This window comes from Xiphophorus maculatus, chromosome 7 (genome assembly GCF_002775205.1).
Source record: "Xiphophorus maculatus strain JP 163 A chromosome 7, X_maculatus-5.0-male, whole genome shotgun sequence".
NCBI classification, from domain to species: domain Eukaryota; kingdom Metazoa; phylum Chordata; class Actinopteri; order Cyprinodontiformes; family Poeciliidae; genus Xiphophorus; species Xiphophorus maculatus.
In genome coordinates this window covers 15,303,559-15,320,985 of record NC_036449.1, presented here as the reverse complement: position 1 = coordinate 15,320,985, position 17,427 = coordinate 15,303,559, and the positions used below count along the sequence as shown (strand labels likewise).

Genomic DNA, 17,427 nt, shown 5'->3' with positions numbered 1-17,427 from the left:
GAGTGTTCCCCTGCGATTTAGATAGTTTAGCAAAAATTGACTAACAATTTTAATATAACCATCTCATTACTGGTCTTAAAGTATTATTGTCTGAACAAAGTACTCTGCGGACATGAAATGTGAAAAAAAGCAACCTTTCAAACTCTTAACATGACAGGCATGGAAACAACTATCAGTGGGAATTGGGATAAGACAAGACTGCAGTGGAAAAAAACAACACACAGCTTATATTTGTGGCTGCTATGTTATAATTGCCCATGCAGATGCACTCCTTGAGGCTCATCTGTGGAGTCTAACATGGATATATGAATGTTGGCTCATATTGACCGGTGCAGATGAAATCAGAGCCATACATAATGTTCACACATAGTAAGTACGTCCATCTCCCTATTAGAGATAAATGACAGAAATATAGTGATGCAACATGACATCCTCAACACCTCCCATGTTGAAAATTATAATTTACTCTTTTAGCTGCTTATTTTGCATGTGGAGGGTGATGGAAAACAAAGAGCCATCCCATGCCAGTTTCACCTCTTTTGGATCTCTCAGGTTTTCTTCCAGGATTATCCTGTATTTAGCAACACCCATCTTCTCATCCACATCAGCTCTGACATGCTTACAAAGTAAATCATCCCAACAGCATGAATCTGTAAACCATCATGCTTCACCATGAGAATGGCTTGACCACAGTGTTAGTTATGCATTTAGAGTAAAAAGTTAAGTTTTGGTTTTATTTGACAAGAGGACCTTCTTTGCTTTATCCCTACATGACAGACTTGTAGCAAACTGTAAACAAACTTGTTTTGCTGTTTTCTTCCCAAAACTGAGGGCCCTCGTATCTCTCCTGTCGACAAACTTTCACCTAAATTGTGGATCTCTGTAGCTCCTCAAAAATCTAATTAGTGCGTAGTTAGTAATTTAATCGCCCATAACGCCTCCTTTCCTCAGAATTTAGGTAGATAGACACAACTTTGGTTTATAGTTGTGTCATACTCTAGCTCTACTTCCGATATTTAATTATTTTGACTTTTTTTCTTTAAGCCGTCTTTAAAGGGGCTAAAATGTAGGTCATAAATTAGAGCCAAGTACATTTTGCAAAGTTTAAAAGTTTTGACATGAAAAAAGACAAAAACTGTTTTATTACTTCAGCAAATGTAATCAATCAGTAATGTTAACAAATAGCCTAAGCAAAACAAACAAATTTGCTTCAAAATTAGTATAATTGACTGATTGAATCTAACTTGTTTAAATTGTAGTCATTTTATGATTTATTATTATTTATACAGTGATGAGAGAAAGTATGTGTTGGATGATCTGAAACATGTTTATCTGACCAAAAAAAGCAAAAAACAGATCAAATCTGCCAGGACTGTACTTTTCCATGAAACTGTAGGCAAAATTCAAACATAAGCGTTGCTGCCCGTCTTCCTTGTTGTGCTTGAGATGACAGAGATGCTGCTGTTTCTGCTTCTGCTGGAACTCCTTGACTTCCTAGTTCCTGTGATCTCTGTGCGAGCCGATGATGCGTAGCTCTTTCTCGATGGAACGAACGTGTAAGCAGGGTACTCTGTGGTGGGGTCCTTCTTTGGCCTGTGAAGATCATATCCAGCAGATATAAGGTTGTATTTTAGAGAACAATGAAACGGGCAAATGTTTTTTTTTTCCTTCTTTTTTTTAAAGCTTTTTAATATCAGTATTTGACCTCGATTCGAAGGCTTCTCTCCCTGCTAAGATACTGTAGATAAGGCCTCCAGTGAGAAGTAAGGTGGAGCCACCCCAGCCAATGTAGACTGCAACACCTATCTCAAACCTGGTAAAAGAGAAAAACGCTACTGAGCTGTTGATTTGTATTTGCAGACAAACGTTAACTATTTAATGGGCTGCACATACTTCTGTTCCATATAGTTTGGGTTATCAAACTCTGATCTGATTTTGTTTCCATAATATGAGAACGCCACCATTGCACACAGTCCTGAAATGATACAGAGACATTACTTTAAATGCTGCAACATTTTGTTTATCCCCTTGAGATCGTTCTGGGTTTTACCTCCTATAAGGTAGTTCATCCCTCCAGCAAAGGTTACTTTTGCGTTGGTAATCTCTGAGCCCCCAATCTTAGTGCACTTCATTCCCACTAAGACCAGGATGGATCCAAAGAAAGCCAAAATAATAGAGATGATGATGAGAGCCCGGCACATATGAATGTCCCCTGTTGAAAAGCAAAACAGTTTGAATATGTTTAGTGTTTAACCAAACAGGGTATTGAAAAAGTACTCATACCCGCTGAACCACAAATCTCAATGTATTTTATTATGCTTTTGTGTACTACACCAACACAAAGTTGTTCATAATAGAAAAAGTGTAAGAATAAAAAGATACATGGTTTTCTGGAAAAGTGATACTTGCATTTCTATTTATCCCTTTGCTTTGATGCCCCTAAAAAAATCTAGGTTAATAATCAACCTTGAGAAATGATCCACATGTGTGTGATTTACCAGATGATTCACTCACAGATGATTTCAGTATAACTGCATCTGTTTGTTTTTGAAGACTTCAGAGATTTGTTAGTGAACATTAGAGAACAAACAGAAGCAGAAACACATCAGCGCTATCAGGGAGAAAGTTGTGAAGAGATTTTAAGAAGAATCGAACATTTCACAAAAACACTATTAAATCTGCCATTGACACAACTGCAAACCTATCAAGCAACTGGCCAGCTGTCTAACCTGAGCGCTAAGAGAAGGACAGCATTAATCAGAGATGTATCTAATAGGTCAATAGTTTGTAGCCCATAATAAGCCAAACGCTCTAATCATGTTATGGGAATGCTTTTCTTCAGTGCGGACAATGGAAATTGGTCAATGATGGAAAGATGGGTGGAGCCAAATCCAGAATATTCCTTCAGAAAAACATGTTAGACACTTTTGCTTTCAGTCTCAAATGAAAGCAAATTAACATTGAAGTGAAGCGTAAATTTTGAGCAGGATAATGGTCCTGAACGTGGAACAGTCTCTCAAACCTGTTGATCAGCGCCCTCAGTCCTTCATGCTTTAGATGTTTCTAAAACATCTAACCACACCTGATTCAAATAATTGTTTATCCTTCTCCTCATCCCATCAAGCCCTGCAGAAACTCTTTTCAATCACCAATTCTTTTAAGTCAGATCCGTAGAAGCAGAAAAATGGAGGACAGTGGATCCTTGGGACCATGATTGAAAAACACTGGCTTACGAAATCTAATTGGGAATGTGTGGCAAGACTGGAAAATTGTCCAAATAACTCAGCTGGAGATATTTTTTGAGGAAGAATTAGCAAAAGCATTTTGTCTCCATCTATAAAACTAGTGGACACATAGACTAGAAAAACTTGCAGCTGTATTTGTAGAGAAAGGAGGTGTTATTATAGGGCTGAATTCATGGTGTCCCTTGTGTTTCATTCACAATTATGGACCATTTTATCAGAATCATTTTTACAGAAATACACAATGTAATGCACTGAAATTTGTCATAGGGAAAGAAACCTAAATAAGCTTAAAAGGTGTACTTTTGAGAGGGTACTGTATGCTGTACTTACAGTTCAGTGCCAGCATTGATGGGATTCCCTTGCAGTCAGAGACTCCTGTGGAGTCAGAAACGCAATCTTTCCACAGGTTGGAGAAGTAGTTCGCCGTTGTCAGGACAATAGAGCTGACCTCAGACCAAGTCCAGATCTCAATGGGCTGAGTGGAACAAACCAAAATCCACCCGGCTACACAGACCACAAAGCAGGCGATCTCTGTGTACATCACCACAGTCCTGTAACCCATGTTGGCCCCCCCCCCCCCCCGGGTTCAGAGGCAAAATGACAATCCAAGCTTCTGAAATTCTGGAACACCTCAGTTTCAGACCTGTTCAAAGCTCCCTGCTCACCTCTGCTCTAAGATGGAAAAACACACTCACACGCACACAGCCATGTTTGTGTACATGATCACATGTTTTGCCTTGAAGTGTACTTTGTGTTTTGTAAAGATTGCTTGAGTTATTATGTTTTGTTTATACCCAGGAAAGTTCCAGCATGATTTGGTTTTGGTCAGCTTTTTCCCTCTGAGTTTATTAAAGTCAAATGTGGCACTCTGAGAGAAGACTCGTTATGCTCAAACAAGTGATTATCTATAGTAATGTCCATGCAGTTTTACTAAATATGTTGGAGAAATAACAAATCAAATTGCCGCTCACTGAAAGTCAACAGAATGTTTTTATTATACTGATCATATTAACAAAAACAGCTTATCCAGAAAAAGTGATACTCACAATGGCTGCTTGAAATCACAATATTAAGAGTAAACACGATAAAAACAGCACAACTTGGAAAACACAGAACATGAGCTAATAACATATTGTTGATGCTTTTCATATGAAGGACAGTCGATTTCTCTCCAGAAAAGCTGTCCAACCTTTATATGAAAATGTCATAATTGAAAAGATACTCAAATAAAAAGGGCACAAAATATTCTTAATGCTCACTTGTTTGTTTCAAAACTGACAAGACAGAGCAAAATGCCTTCCTTTTTTGTTTAAATATGGGTTTCAGATTTTTAACACTAGAAGTGCTTTTCCTTGTTTTCGTTTTGCAAAATGGTCAACACATTTTATTGGTCAATATCTGATTTGATATCTTTGTTATTCAGAAAAATGTTTACTATGATGAAAAAAGTAGCATGTTAATTATTTAGTTTATACTTACACTTGTCCTTTTTGCACTGATTCACATCTTTTGCATTAGTTTCTCTAAGGGATTTGTGTCCTGTTTATTTTAGTTTTGTGTGTATTTACATAAATTAGGTACTGTTATTTTAGAAGCTTCTGCATGCTGTGTTTGTTCATGGTTTCTCAGAAATGTCCCTGAGCGTGTGGATCAGGTTCTTCAAATTCCCCAGGAGTTTGAAGTTTTCCCATCCATCCATTTATCTCTCATAATTCACTGTCAAAGCTGAAGATCAGAGATTGGGTAAAAATAGAAAGTTTTACTTTTTGACTCCACCCTGATAGCTTGGAAAATTACCCACTTTGCTGCAGAACAGGACCCAATCTGTCCATGAATCTTCTTCTCTAACCTATTGGCATTTCATGAGCAAAACACTGAGATACTTGAACCTTTGCTTGAGGGAGAGACTAAAGTGAGCGCACCTCATTTCTCCAATTAAAAAGACACGACCTCAGACTTACAAGTTGAAAGATATTTGATCATTTTCACATCAATTTCACAACAACCCTTACTTGGTGTCATATGAATTGTTTAAAAATGGTGAAATCCAAAAACTCAGGCTTTGCCTTTATTAGCACCTAAACACCAATTGGCTAAGTGACAAAAAGCAGTGACGAAAAACATAGTAACGATAGAAAATACTACAAAATTACTGCATTCAGTTTAGTTAGACATTATACACTTTCTTACAACCCTGCTGCAGAACTTTGCAAGTCTTGAAAGAGCTTTGGTACTACACAAATGCATCTCTTTCTGACAGTTTTGGTGTAGCATGAGACAGCCTTGAGATCTTGATGCTTGATCGTCCTGAGGTGTAAGACCCATAGAGTCGCGAGGGTTCGTAGTATCCTGTGTACAAACTTCTTCCTTTGTAGGATGAGGGCATGTATGTTGGTCTGCCATATACCTCCATCACTTTTCTAAAAAGCAAAACCTAAAATTATTGGTCAACTTATTACATGCGAAAGAACAGATGAGCGGTTGACATACCTATCAGGGTAGATTACTTTGATGACCGTCACAGCATACAGAACAGCCCCAAAATAAATTAAAAAACATCCCACCAAACCCAGAAATATGGGTGGTCCTAAATCATATCTAAAATAAAAACAGAAAAGAAAAACATAATTCACATTTTTAATAGTAAAAAACAGTTTTGATTAGTATTTTCCTGTAGCTAAAAAAAGCCATACCGTAATTGTCCCGCTGGCAAATTGGTAGCAAAAGCTGTTCTGGCAACTCTGTTGATGTATAAGCAGTAGGCAACAAGATTTGACACACCTGTGTGGAAAGGTTTCGACAAAACCAAGAAATAAATGAAGGCAAATAAATGAAGGCAAAACATTTCTTCCATTTTTTTTTTTTTTTTAGAGAAAAACACACGAACTCTTGTACTCACCACCAACAAAATGAAAAACGGCTCCGGAAAAGACCAGCTTGTCTTTGGTTGGTTCCGGTCCACCGATATAAGTGCACTCCATCCCAATAAAGCAACACACGACTGCAAAGAATCCAATCGTCAAGCCGCATATTAGCAACCCCCGAACTGCCTGGACGTAATCTGTCAGCAACAAAAAAAAAAAAAAAAAAAAAAAAAAAAATTATTGGTTGTACTTTTGTCTTGCTGTGAGAAGGTCATGGGTTTATTAAATCCTGGCTTGGTGTCTGTCTGCATGGTGTTTGCAGTTTGAGTTCTCACCGTTTACTCTGGTTTACCATCGTCCGCATAGAGCCCTAGAAACATGACTGTTGGGCTGCTTGAGTTAATTAGTTAGTTAGAGGATGTACAACAGTACAATTGGAATTCGGAATTGTGTTTAATGGTGAAGAAATTATGTTAAGCATATCTTTAGAATATAAAACAATCCTCTTGCACACATGATAATTCTCCATTGAATTTTTGAAGAGTTAATGCCTAAAAGCTCATTCAGATATTTATAAAAATTCAATAAAGTAGACAAAAGTGAAAGTTTTTGGCTCACACTACTTACAAAAAGGGCTGAGACAAATGCAGTATGTTGTCCAAAACATTGTGACACTTTATATCACTTTGAGGGTGTCTCAACATTTATCGTTAAAACACGGTGAATTTTACAATTAATAAACTTTATTGTTTGAAGGAAGACAACTTACACAAGACACTCCAGAGGACCCCGTAGTCTCTACAGTTGGTGACGGCAGTGGAGTCGGTCAAACAGTCCTTCCACAGGTTGGACCAGTACCAGGCCACCTTGATTATGAAGGAACCACCTTCTCCTCCGATCTGGCTGATCCTCCAGTAGTCCATTGCCATGGTGCACAGAATAAACAGCCATCCCAAAGAAGAGATCAAGAACCCAAATATCTGTATCAAACGCTTCTTCATTGCTGAATTAACAAAATCTGCTAATGCAGCGTGAAGATAAAAAAAGGTTGGAGCTCACACGTCTACATTTGAGTTGGAAAGGTCCCATATGTCATAATAGAGGATGGAGATGATGACACTGTGTTTGTGTTATTTTTGTGGGAGAGGGCTGTATGACATTGTGCAAGATGTTTATAGTAAACCTTCTGAAGCCTGTCTTTAGTTTTGTTTCCCCATCATCTCAAGCCACTATAGTTGAGGGAGGAGCCCTTGATGCTGTGCACACAGAGAGATGTTTTACTACATCTATATCAGTATTAAAGAGACTTTTCATAGATATATCCATCTTAAAAACTTTTATCTAAACAACTGTTATTGACATTAGGTTGCAGATCCTGAATTGTATGCCTGTTGGTTCCGACATAGAAAAAAAATCTACAAAAAATATAAACATTCCTCTTGCTTTTGAAGTAATTGGTCACAGGAGTTTAATGTTTTAATTTTTCCAATTTCCTGTAGCAGCTCGTTGTGCTGCTGTGCTATTGCAGGCCAAAAATACTTTTGAAAACTATTTAGTTTCAGCTTTTTAAAATTAATTTCTGCTCATTTGTGTTGCTATATTCTGCCACCACAAACATGAAAGTTGCGGTCCCAGCAGTGCATCATTTCCTGCACCAATGCATGTTGTGGTACATATTAATGTCTTTTACAAACAAGTCAAACATCAATAAAAAGGCATAAACATTCCCATTGGGAGATCACATACTGAGGAAGAACGGCAAAGCCTTTCTCACAGAACTGCTGGCTAAGAATATTGTTTACGACACATTTAGTTGGAACTTGCTCCTAACAGACCATCTGAAAAGAACCTCATGTGAGTATTAACAACTATTGTGAGGCCAGAAATGTAATGTAGGTGTGGCTAATCCAGAGTAGCAAGACTGGTGTCATTCCCACTTTTCCATTGGTGCAGAACCTCAAAGAGGTTGTGAACTCCTTGTACAATTTAAAATTCGCTGACCGGAACAAAGTTGATTATTGTTTCTGCCACCTCTGGTACATAAAACAAATTTCTTAGTACATACTTCAGTTGGAATAAAGTATGTACTAGAGTTGGAAGTTGAAGATTTTTCTAACGGCTTATAGTGGTTAGCTGTATTGTAGAGGTAAAGGAATACATAAACACGAAGAACAGTTTTGTGTTTTTTTTTTATTTTTATCCTCTTTGACAATGCCACACTTGACAACAATTTTCAGTCAGTGCTTATTAAAAATCTGATTTCTTAAGCTGTTTTATGAAAAGTCTACCAATCAATTACTGTGTGTCGCTGACTGCTATTTGCAATACATGCCAGCATCAATGTGTTTCTCTCCACTCAAGGCATTTAAGACATTAAAATTGTAAAAAGATTTTGTAAATTGTAAAGTAACCATATTTACTATTGCTTAGATGGGTTACAAAATTTTAGAAGGGCAAATAAACAGCCAGCATTACTACATCATCAAGGTGCTATATTGTTTAACGAAAGGAAAAAAAGACTGCCACCTCACTAATCACCACTTCCAAGTGTTGTACTGTCTGTGATGGAGTCAACTTAAAATACATTGTGTAATTTTCTATCCCTACTTATATACAGGAAATTTGAAGTAGCTACATAACCTACCATGTTTTTGGTCTGGACAGGGAACTCACAATACTCGTGATGAATCCTCACATGCATGGGAAAAACATACAAACTCCACGTTGAAAAGCCCATGATGCAGAATAAAAACGCCCTTGACCTTTTTTATTTCAAGGCACTTGTGCTGACAACTGCTCCATCACGCAAGTCCAAGATTTAATGACTGTAGTATTAATGTTTCTATTTGCAGAGATTGTAAAAAATCAATGAAGAGGGGTTGAAATGTCTTTAGGAAAAACTACTAGAACAAAATCAGATCTCAATATTTTTTAGCTATTTTGATATAAACAAATAAAAATGCACAATGACTGTTCAAATGTATCAAATGTTACAGTTTCTAAATTTGTCATTATGGCTTTGATACTGTTACAGGTACAAGCAACTAAACCAAAATGCAAATAAAAGTAACAAAAATTCTAAAGTTTTATAGAAATACACAGAGAATTATGACCATATTTGATCAAACAATCTCATTTTTGGTCTAAGCTTTTCATGTTTTTATATTCAGAACATATAAAAGGCCATAAAAACCAGAAAAGATTGAGTAAACCATGTTTGAAAACATTTTAAGTACTTTGCCTTGAAGAAAAAAAAAATCAAAAATTTAAAACCGAAATGCAGGTGAGCCACAAATCTGTTTCAGTGACCTCCGCTGCTATTGGACTGAGCCCACCGCTGCTGCTGTCACTTCTCATATGCTGAAGATAAAACTCCTAAAAGTCCACCAAGGACTTTAGGTTTAAAAGATTTGGATTCAACTCGCTTACACATATGCATTTTTATCAAAGTGCTGCACCCTGGAGGAGCTGCTGTTATCTGCAGCATGCCCTTCCTTTACAGGCTTCGTCTGCCCTCTGGTGTAAGCGGTGATGTGCGAATGTGAGGCAGCACCTCTGTAGATATAGTTTGCCTGACTGTGGCTGCAAAGAGAAACAGCACAGCTTCATCTTTACAAGTCAAACTCCTTTAGGGCTCACAAACATGAATCACATAGAAGTTGCTTTAAAAATATATTCTAATGTATAATGCAAACACGTTGCTGATACTAACCTTCTTGAAAAAGAATCTGCAACTGAGAGGCAGAAGACACTGCCCCCCAGAATGCAGAGGATACCACCGGCCCAGCCGATGAAGAGAGCAGCTCCCAGCTCATACCTGGAGACACATAAAAATACTCTTAGGTTATATCCCACAAGCGTCTCAGTTGAAAAACACGTAAATGTCCTTCAGTATAAAACTCACTTCTGAGACATAAACATTGGGTCAAAAAACTCAGTTGTTATCCGGTGTGCATAGAGAGAACAGGCAGAAAGTGAGCAGATGCCTAAGAAGAAGAAACAAGCAATTAAATGGTTTTGAGAAAATGTTTGCTGCTCAGACAGATCATGTGCACTTACCACAAAGAATAAAGTCTACACCAGCAAAGCAGGTGATCCTGGCTTTATTCTCGTCACTTCCTCCAACTTTGGTGCATTTCATTCCTATGAGGGCAAGCACAGAACCGAACAAACCCAAGCAGATGGCTGCAATCATCAACCCCCTGCAAGCCTGAATGTAACCTGTGAAACAGAAGCAAACCAAACTTGTCTGGAATCCAAAGAGTCTTTTGTCTTCATTTGATGGTTTTCAATCTTGGCTTAAAACACAGCAAGGTCAACGAGTTACTGACCTTCTGAAGTTTTTACACATAAAGCAAGAAGAGCAATTGACCATTACTGCTGCCAGGCACTTTTTGGTAACTTTGCTGGCATGAAATTTGTCACTCCAATCAGCTTCTGAGGCAAAGATTACCTCTAAAGTCAAGCCCTAAAAGTGGCCATCCTTGGCCAACACTGCCTGAGGCACCTTATAAATCATCTTACAAGTTTTCAAGTTCCAAGAAGAAAAGCTAAACATTGACATATTTGGGAATAAATGAGTGTTTCGTTGGAAACTTGCCTTGGGCATCATGACATCTTTTTGTCTATAAACTTGAACTTGAATTTTCTAACAATGCTGAAGGAGAGAGCAAGCTGATGTTTAAAATGTTTTTTAAAGAGCTATAGGAAGAAGGTTAAATACACATTAGAGCTTTGTATAAATCAAGTAAAACAGTTAAGCATGAGGTAAAGCAGCCATTGCAATGAATAATGGATCATTTTAAAAATAGAGCTGACCATCCAGAGCCAACATTGATGGAAAATCTCTGCAACTGGAGATCCCTGTCGAATCGGTCACACAGTGCTTCCACAGATTGGCCCAGAAAGTAGATGTGGTAATGACAGATCCATCGTCTGAGGAGACCTTCCAGAAGTCCATCGACACGGTGGAAGACTCCAGTATCCAGCCCGATATAGTTAAAACAAAAGCCATAATCTCCTGATACATGCCGCTCATGCTGCAAAGACGACTCCTTCACACCACCTGGAACGTTAATTCAGGTGGCACGGGCAGAAAATAATTAATGGCTGAAAAAACTTTTTGGAAAAAAATATCTTTGCTCTGCTTGAGTTTGTTGGATAGTGAACAATTGATAGTTAATGTGTGGTGGACAGTTATATTCTGAAGGGAGGAGTTTGGACCTAAACATCAACAGGTGGCCAATGGTCAGCCCTTTCACAAAGTCACTGTGACTCAGATCTGCACTGGTAGGGACTGAAATTACAGAACGTAGATGGTTTGTGAAGTTGTTAGTAAAGAAGTTAGATATTCAAGGTTGGCACATGTCCAGAACGCGTTCAGGGTGTTTATGGAAAAAGTTTAAAAGTAGAAGCACTAAGGAGAAAATCTCTCCTTGCTTTACATTGAACTTTGTCCACATTCCGTCATCTTCTATTTTCCTTGAGAGAACAAGTCACCTTCTCTCTCACCTTGTAAAAGGACCTACGATTAATGCTCAACTTAAGTGTTTCAGCTTCCTCTAGGTCCTGAAATAGCAAGTTTTAGTTGAGTTATTAACATTGTCTCTCACTTTATTCTCAGATGGATGAATTATACTCTCAGTTCAAAGAAAGGAGATGTTGACATTACCAGCAATGTTCCAAACATAAAATAACTGAAGATGTTTACTGACAAACAAAAGATTTATCCTGCTTCATTGATGTGAATCAGAGCTCAATCTTGTGGCTGAATACTCTAAGTAAAGCCTTGTCCGTTACACTGCAGTCGATTCAGCTTCCTCAGTGCATGCGGCAAAATTAGTTACTTTTGAAATAAAAATACTTTACATTTATTAAAGTTGTACTATCTTTCTTTTTTTTTTTAAAGCCATTTTATATTTTACTTTATATAGGGATGAGTATTCAGAGCTTTTGCTCATTAAAAGAAAGTGATCTTGTAATGTGCTAGAAGTTAAGTGATTTAGCTTGTGTGGGAGCTCCATGTTAGATTTAGATTAGCAATTTGTTGTCAATTTGTTGATAATCACAAGTGAACAAACATAAATGTAGCATTATCTGACATGTTAAGGTCTCCATAGGGGAGATAAATCTGGTACTTGCAGAAGTTTCACATAATTTCATTATCCCAGAACTATTGAACAGGGATCTTATGCACATTCAAAGCTAAACAAATCAAAACTCCTCAAAATGGACTGCTTTTAGCAACTGATAAGTTGCTTCGAGATAATAGAAAAGATATTAAAGACTTTCTGCCACTCAAATTTAATTTGATTGTCCTGTTAGGCCTGGGCTATTGTAGTCGAGAAAAAAAATTATGGAAAAAAAGAAACTTATCAGAGAAAACTAAGTGAATCACAGTGCCTTCCGAAGGCAAACCTTTTCAAATTATGTCATGTCATGACTGTAAACTTCAGTGTATTCTGATATCATTTAACACTAAGCAATTGTGAAGTGGAAAAAAAGAATACAGGCCAGTGAAAAATTTAAGTCAAGAATCTCACTTTCTAATTTAATTTCAGTATCAATACTTTCTGTGGGGACCTCAGAGTGTGAAGAGGTGGAGGCAGCATGATGCTGTGGGGGGAGGTCCCATTTGAATTTTGTCTCAAACAACAAAGGGGACAAAGGAACATGTGGGAGAAGGTGATCAGATGAGACCAAAACTGCAGTTTTTTTCTGGTTCATAACAGTAAAAATACATCACACTGGTCAGATTTCTAATTGTAAAAAGAAAAATTTAGAACATAATTAATTTCCCTTGTCAGTTTTTGGTATTTCCCCACCCCCCAAAGAAACATTAAAGTTTGAGGTTTTTATGTGACAAAAAGAAAAGAAAGAAATGTGTTACTGTAAGGACAAATTGAATATGTATTGTGAAATAAGTGTGGCTACATACATTTTGTGATTTTCTTTATGAAACAACAGTGTTGGATTAATGTAACTAAAAATAAATATTTTGAGCATCAATCGTGTGCTCCTTATTTCCAGTAACTTCAGAGTTCTGAGCACCTTTTCATGCGTTTGTTTACATTGCACTGACTTCTACGTAATATTACTTGTAATTTACACAGATGTACGTCTTTCCACTGTATTTTATGCAGATTTTTAATCCCAATGTAAACTTTTTTAAACTAAAATGTTTCAAACTGAAAGCAGTATCATAATATTCTCAACTTCATTTTTTACTGGTGTATCATTAACCAACCTATTACTTACTTTCCACCACGACTCTAAAAACATTCACGGTTTAACTTTTTTTTTTTTTTTTTTTTTTACACATTTACCACATTTAAAACACAAACTTTCATCTGAAAAACACAATCACTTCATCATTTGCTGTCTTAAATAAAAAAAAAGTTAACTTTTTGGAAGTCTGAAATCAGAATACAGTGATTTCTTACCTTCAATGCTGAAGATGGTAAGATGAGGTCTGCAGTGTAGAGCTCCAATGGCATTCCCAGCACAGTTGTTCCACAGACCCTGGAGCACCCATGTGGCTGTAATGACCGAGGATGCCCGGCTAGTGGCCCTCCACTCATTGGACAGCGTGGCGGCGATGGTGGAGCAGAGCCCAGCTAGGCCACTGAGGAAAGCCAGAATCTGCCAGCCTGTCATTTGATAGCTTTAATAATGTGTGATGTCTTGGTCAATATCAAGATATAAGGAGAAATAAAAAAGTCCTCAGGCAGGTAGAATTACACTGTGGACATGTGTTTCACAAAGATGATTAACAGACAGGACATCTTGATCGCTCACCTTGTGAGGGACGGACGCGCGTGTCTCAAAGTGAAGTGAACGAGTAAAAGAAGGATGAGCTGGCAGTTAGGCATTACATTTTCGAAGGGACAAAGAGAGAATCCTTCATTTGTGTGTTCTTGTTCTCGCCTAAGATGATGCCAAGTATCATATTAACATAAAAATAATAAAGAAGTAATCATTAAACCTAAAAAAAAACAGGAGACAAACAGGTGACAAAGTCACTGAGTTACTGGTTCATCTATTTTAGCACATAGTATTTAGCGACTGTGAGAGTAATGATTACCAACCGTTTTATGAACATGTATGTCATTGTTCATGTTACCTTTATTCACTGAAGAATAGGGTCTGTAGTAGAAAATGTGTGTCCAAATGGCTCAAAATTTCTAAAAACACTTCTGTTTTAATTTGAAAACTTGCCAGCTCACCAATCAACATCCCACCAAACTATCTGTACCTACTTGCAGAGTTTCAAAGCATTCAATAGGCTCCTCTCTTATTACATAGCATGCACAGCCAGGGGTCAGTTTATTTTTCTATAAGTCTCCATCAACACCTACATTCTGCTCCAGGAAATTTGGCGCATTCTTTGCAAAAATAGATCAGTTAGACTGGAAGGAGATGTAACGCCAGCATGATGTTTCACCAGGGGGAGGATGGTTCAGATTCATGTGCAGTTTTAAGCATATAACATTTTACACGTGGGTCAAAGTTTTCAATGTTGGTTTTATTTGATCAGAACACCTTGTTCCACATGAATGCTGTGTTTTACATGGCTTTTAACAAACAGCCAACAGGACCTCGTGTCTTTCTTTCAAAAGCAGCTTTATTTTCGCTTTTCTTTATGGCTTGAGGTGGGGTCTGATGTTTAACATTCAGCATTATCGTGGCTGTTTAATGCCATCCGGGATGTTTAACTTTATCTCAGATGTTTAGCATTTAATATCCAGGATGTTTAACGTTGTCCGTGAATTTTTATTTAATCAAGAATAACGTGCTTAACGTTATGCTTGATGTTTAACATTATTCCAATGTTTATCAGATGTCAAATTTCATCTCCAGAAAAGTTTCATGTTTTGCGTTTAACACTGAGATAAAGTAACACATAAACCGTAAACATAACAATAATGACAATTTAACCTTATATAACCTTAAACATCAAGGACAATGTTAAGCACTGAAGATAAAATGAAAAATTGGGGACAACGTTAAACATCCTGGACAACTTTAAACATCGGAGATAACATTGTCCCCGATGTTTAATATTGTGTCTTTTTCTGTCATCTCAAAGGAATCTTCATGTCGAATCTCCACATTCAAAGACAACCCCCCAGGATTTTCTGGTTTTATTCAGTTTTATTTTAACAGATTGTGAGAACACCCCTGTAAAGAATCTGGATGGATGGATGGATGGATGGAACCAGGACGGAAGAATGAAGGGAACCAGACATGGATGGATGGAGTTCATCTAGGTCTAAAAGCAGCTTCTCATCAGGACAGTATAGTTAAATCCTCATCTTCTTGTCTCAGATCTGCCCAGCAGGAGAAGCTCACTGTGTCTCCTCTCTTCCAGTGTCCATCGGCTCAGTGTGACGTAGTGACTCAAATTCAACAGGTGAGGCCGTTTTCAGGCTATTTGATCTCAAATCTCCCCCACCAATGGCGCCTCAGATGAGCAAGTCGTAGCAACACACTGCCGACCCGTTCAGCTCATTACTGATGGTACCGGAGTCTGATTCCATCAAGCTGCTGTGGGACACCTGATGAAACTCTCCCTGCTCAGACACAAATAAAAAAGGAGAAACAAAAAAAACAGAGATTAATTATTTTCATCAACATTTATTATGTTGTTGTGATGGAAAATAAAAACCCAACTGAAAAGAAAGAAGATGCTGAGTGGAGGACAGAAAAGAAGAAGTCCTCTTCGTTCTAAAACTTTAAATTCTAATGAACATTTAACATTAGAACTGGAAGACATTTAAAATATCCTAAATAAATAAACAGAAACTACAAAATAAAAGAAATTATGAATTTTCTGGTCTCAACTAAATCTTTTTTTAAAAAGGACAATTTTGTTTACAAAACACCAGATTGAAGACTTTATTCATCCAGTTTTTGGTAGAAACAGAGAAACAAATCATGGAAATGGAAATTGAGGACGGGAAGGCGACAATAGGATAGGTGCAGGTTCCAAGTCAAACCCTTTAATGACTCAAGATTGCAATCACTTTTCAAAAACTCACTTTTAAATATTACCTAAATAAACAGCAAAATACATGCAGAATTCCTTACAAAAGATTGCTAAGAAAGTTTCAAGTCAAAATGGAGAAGAATCAGGAAGAGTCACCTGGGAAAGCTTCCAGGGTTTCCTTCAGAAAACCTGCTGAGCCCGGTGGAAGAGCTGCTGGGGTCGTCCATCAGCGGTCTGCTGCATGTTTGGGTTAAACATGTCAAGTTACAGAAAGTCGGAGGTGCAGGATCAGGTATCAAAACTAAGAAATAACAGCATGTGAAGCCAAGCCAGCCAGGAAACTGATGGGACGGCACAATTGGTTCACAACTCCTCAGTCAATTAAATGTCTCAACTATAAACCTTTACTTTAATCCGTCTTTACTGTCACTAGAGGAGAAAAATCCCTATTTAAAATAACAACCCATAGCCTGGTGGGGGGAAAAGCCTCGTTGGGGGACAAATAAAGCATGGTGACACGGCGGGCTGATAAAACACTGAGAGAAACTCTTAGACTCTCAGAAACTCTTCTAAAGACTTCTGTCTATAGCTCTGGTTATAAGTGGGAACTCTCCATCTCTAAATAGAAACATTCTGTGTTTATATTTCTAAGCGATCTTTGGGCTGCTCTTGGTCCGATCCCTCACCTAGGACCCGTTTGCCCTTGCAAACCCGACCCAAATAGAGGCATGAAGCCTCCGACGACTCCTAGGATCACTGGGACACTCAAACCCCTCCACCACGATAAGGTGGCAGCCCACGGAGGGGAAAAACCAAAGACAGAAACAGTTCCATTCTCTGCACTGAACTGATCTGGAGAGAGGCCAGAAGGTGGCGCTCTGGTGTTTCTAACTAAACAGTGTTAAGGAATCATGGCTATTTTTGATGGTTTAATATAGTTAAGCTAATGCCATGTATGTTTAAGTAGACCAACATTCCTTTGGACAAAAGCAGATGCAAGCAGGAGTTCACAGATAAACATTTTTCTGGCAAGGTTGTAACTTAGAGCAACCATAAAACACTATGCTCTTGAAAGGTTTTAAATTAGGAGGCCATAAAGAATATCTTCCCCGGCTCGCAGGTCAGAGGTCGGGGGTTTCCCAGGAGCTCAAAGTTGCATCTGGAGTTGACCACAACTTAGGAATCTTGGAAAACACTTAGTTTAATTTCTGATATACCTCTTAATATTAATAGCAATAGTGTGTTAGATTAAAGTATATTACCCAAGCTACAAGTACTAATCTAGTAAATCGAATGTATTTGAAAATGTACTAACTATGACAATATCGGA

At 37.8% G+C, this 17,427-nt stretch overlaps 3 protein-coding genes across 4 annotated transcripts; all 3 read right to left on the bottom strand.

Moving 5' to 3' along the window:
- Positions 1-1,232: 1,232 nt before the first annotated feature.
- Positions 1,233-3,893, bottom strand: LOC102231056 (claudin-10-like). Its single transcript, XM_005799333.2, has 5 exons — positions 3,576-3,893; positions 2,051-2,212; positions 1,894-1,975; positions 1,706-1,813; positions 1,233-1,593 (listed from the first exon to the last, which is right to left on the bottom strand). The coding sequence occupies exons 1-5, from the start codon at positions 3,805-3,807 to the stop codon at positions 1,404-1,406; spliced, it is 774 nt and encodes a 257-aa protein (XP_005799390.1). The 5' UTR covers positions 3,808-3,893; the 3' UTR covers positions 1,233-1,403.
- Positions 3,894-4,216: 323 nt separating this feature from the next.
- Positions 4,217-7,676, bottom strand: LOC102230793 (claudin-10-like). Its single transcript, XM_005799332.2, has 5 exons — positions 6,879-7,676; positions 6,145-6,306; positions 5,939-6,026; positions 5,736-5,843; positions 4,217-5,665 (listed from the first exon to the last, which is right to left on the bottom strand). Exons 1-5 carry the CDS (start codon positions 7,108-7,110, stop codon positions 5,479-5,481), a joined length of 777 nt encoding a protein of 258 aa, XP_005799389.1. The 5' UTR covers positions 7,111-7,676; the 3' UTR covers positions 4,217-5,478.
- A 604-nt stretch (positions 7,677-8,280) lies between these two features.
- LOC102230533 (claudin-10) lies at positions 8,281-13,863 on the bottom strand. Of its 2 annotated transcripts, none has more exons than XM_005799331.2 (5): positions 13,552-13,863; positions 10,169-10,330; positions 10,014-10,095; positions 9,822-9,926; positions 8,281-9,691 (listed from the first exon to the last, which is right to left on the bottom strand). In XM_005799331.2, exons 1-5 carry the CDS (start codon positions 13,763-13,765, stop codon positions 9,535-9,537), a joined length of 720 nt encoding a protein of 239 aa, XP_005799388.1. In that variant the 5' UTR covers positions 13,766-13,863; the 3' UTR covers positions 8,281-9,534. The 2 variants fall into 2 exon arrangements, with proteins under 2 accessions (XP_005799388.1, XP_014324371.1); XM_014468885.2 differs by lacking the exon at positions 13,552-13,863 and adding an exon at positions 10,928-11,890.
- Between the last annotated feature and the right edge of the window lie 3,564 nt (positions 13,864-17,427).

What these genes read in the sequence shown, in the direction of transcription:
- LOC102231056 (XM_005799333.2), bottom strand. Translation starts at nt 3,807, where the DNA reads ATGGGTTACAGGACTGTGGTGATGTACACAGAGATCGCCTGCTTTGTG. An exon ending in GATGAACTACCTTATAGGAG is followed by an intron (nt 1,976 to 2,050) that starts GTAAAACCCAGA and finishes GTATCATTTCAG; the next exon opens with GACTGTGTGCAATGGTGGCG. An exon ending in AGAGAAGCCTTCGAATCGAG is followed by an intron (nt 1,594 to 1,705) that starts GTCAAATACTGA and finishes TGATCTTCACAG; the next exon opens with GCCAAAGAAGGACCCCACCA.
- LOC102230793 (XM_005799332.2), bottom strand. Translation starts at nt 7,110, where the DNA reads ATGAAGAAGCGTTTGATACAGATATTTGGGTTCTTGATCTCTTCTTTG. An exon ending in GGTCCTCTGGAGTGTCTTGT is followed by an intron (nt 6,307 to 6,878) that starts GTAAGTTGTCTT and finishes TGTTGCTGACAG; the next exon opens with ATTACGTCCAGGCAGTTCGG. An exon ending in CGTTTTTCATTTTGTTGGTG is followed by an intron (nt 6,027 to 6,144) that starts GTGAGTACAAGA and finishes CTTTCCACACAG; the next exon opens with GTGTGTCAAATCTTGTTGCC.
- LOC102230533 (XM_014468885.2), bottom strand. Translation starts at nt 11,147, where the DNA reads ATGAGCGGCATGTATCAGGAGATTATGGCTTTTGTTTTAACTATATCG. An exon ending in CCAATGTTTATGTCTCAGAA is followed by an intron (nt 9,927 to 10,013) that starts GTGAGTTTTATA and finishes ATGTGTCTCCAG; the next exon opens with GTATGAGCTGGGAGCTGCTC. An exon ending in GCAGATTCTTTTTCAAGAAG is followed by an intron (nt 9,692 to 9,821) that starts GTTAGTATCAGC and finishes TTCTCTTTGCAG; the next exon opens with CCACAGTCAGGCAAACTATA.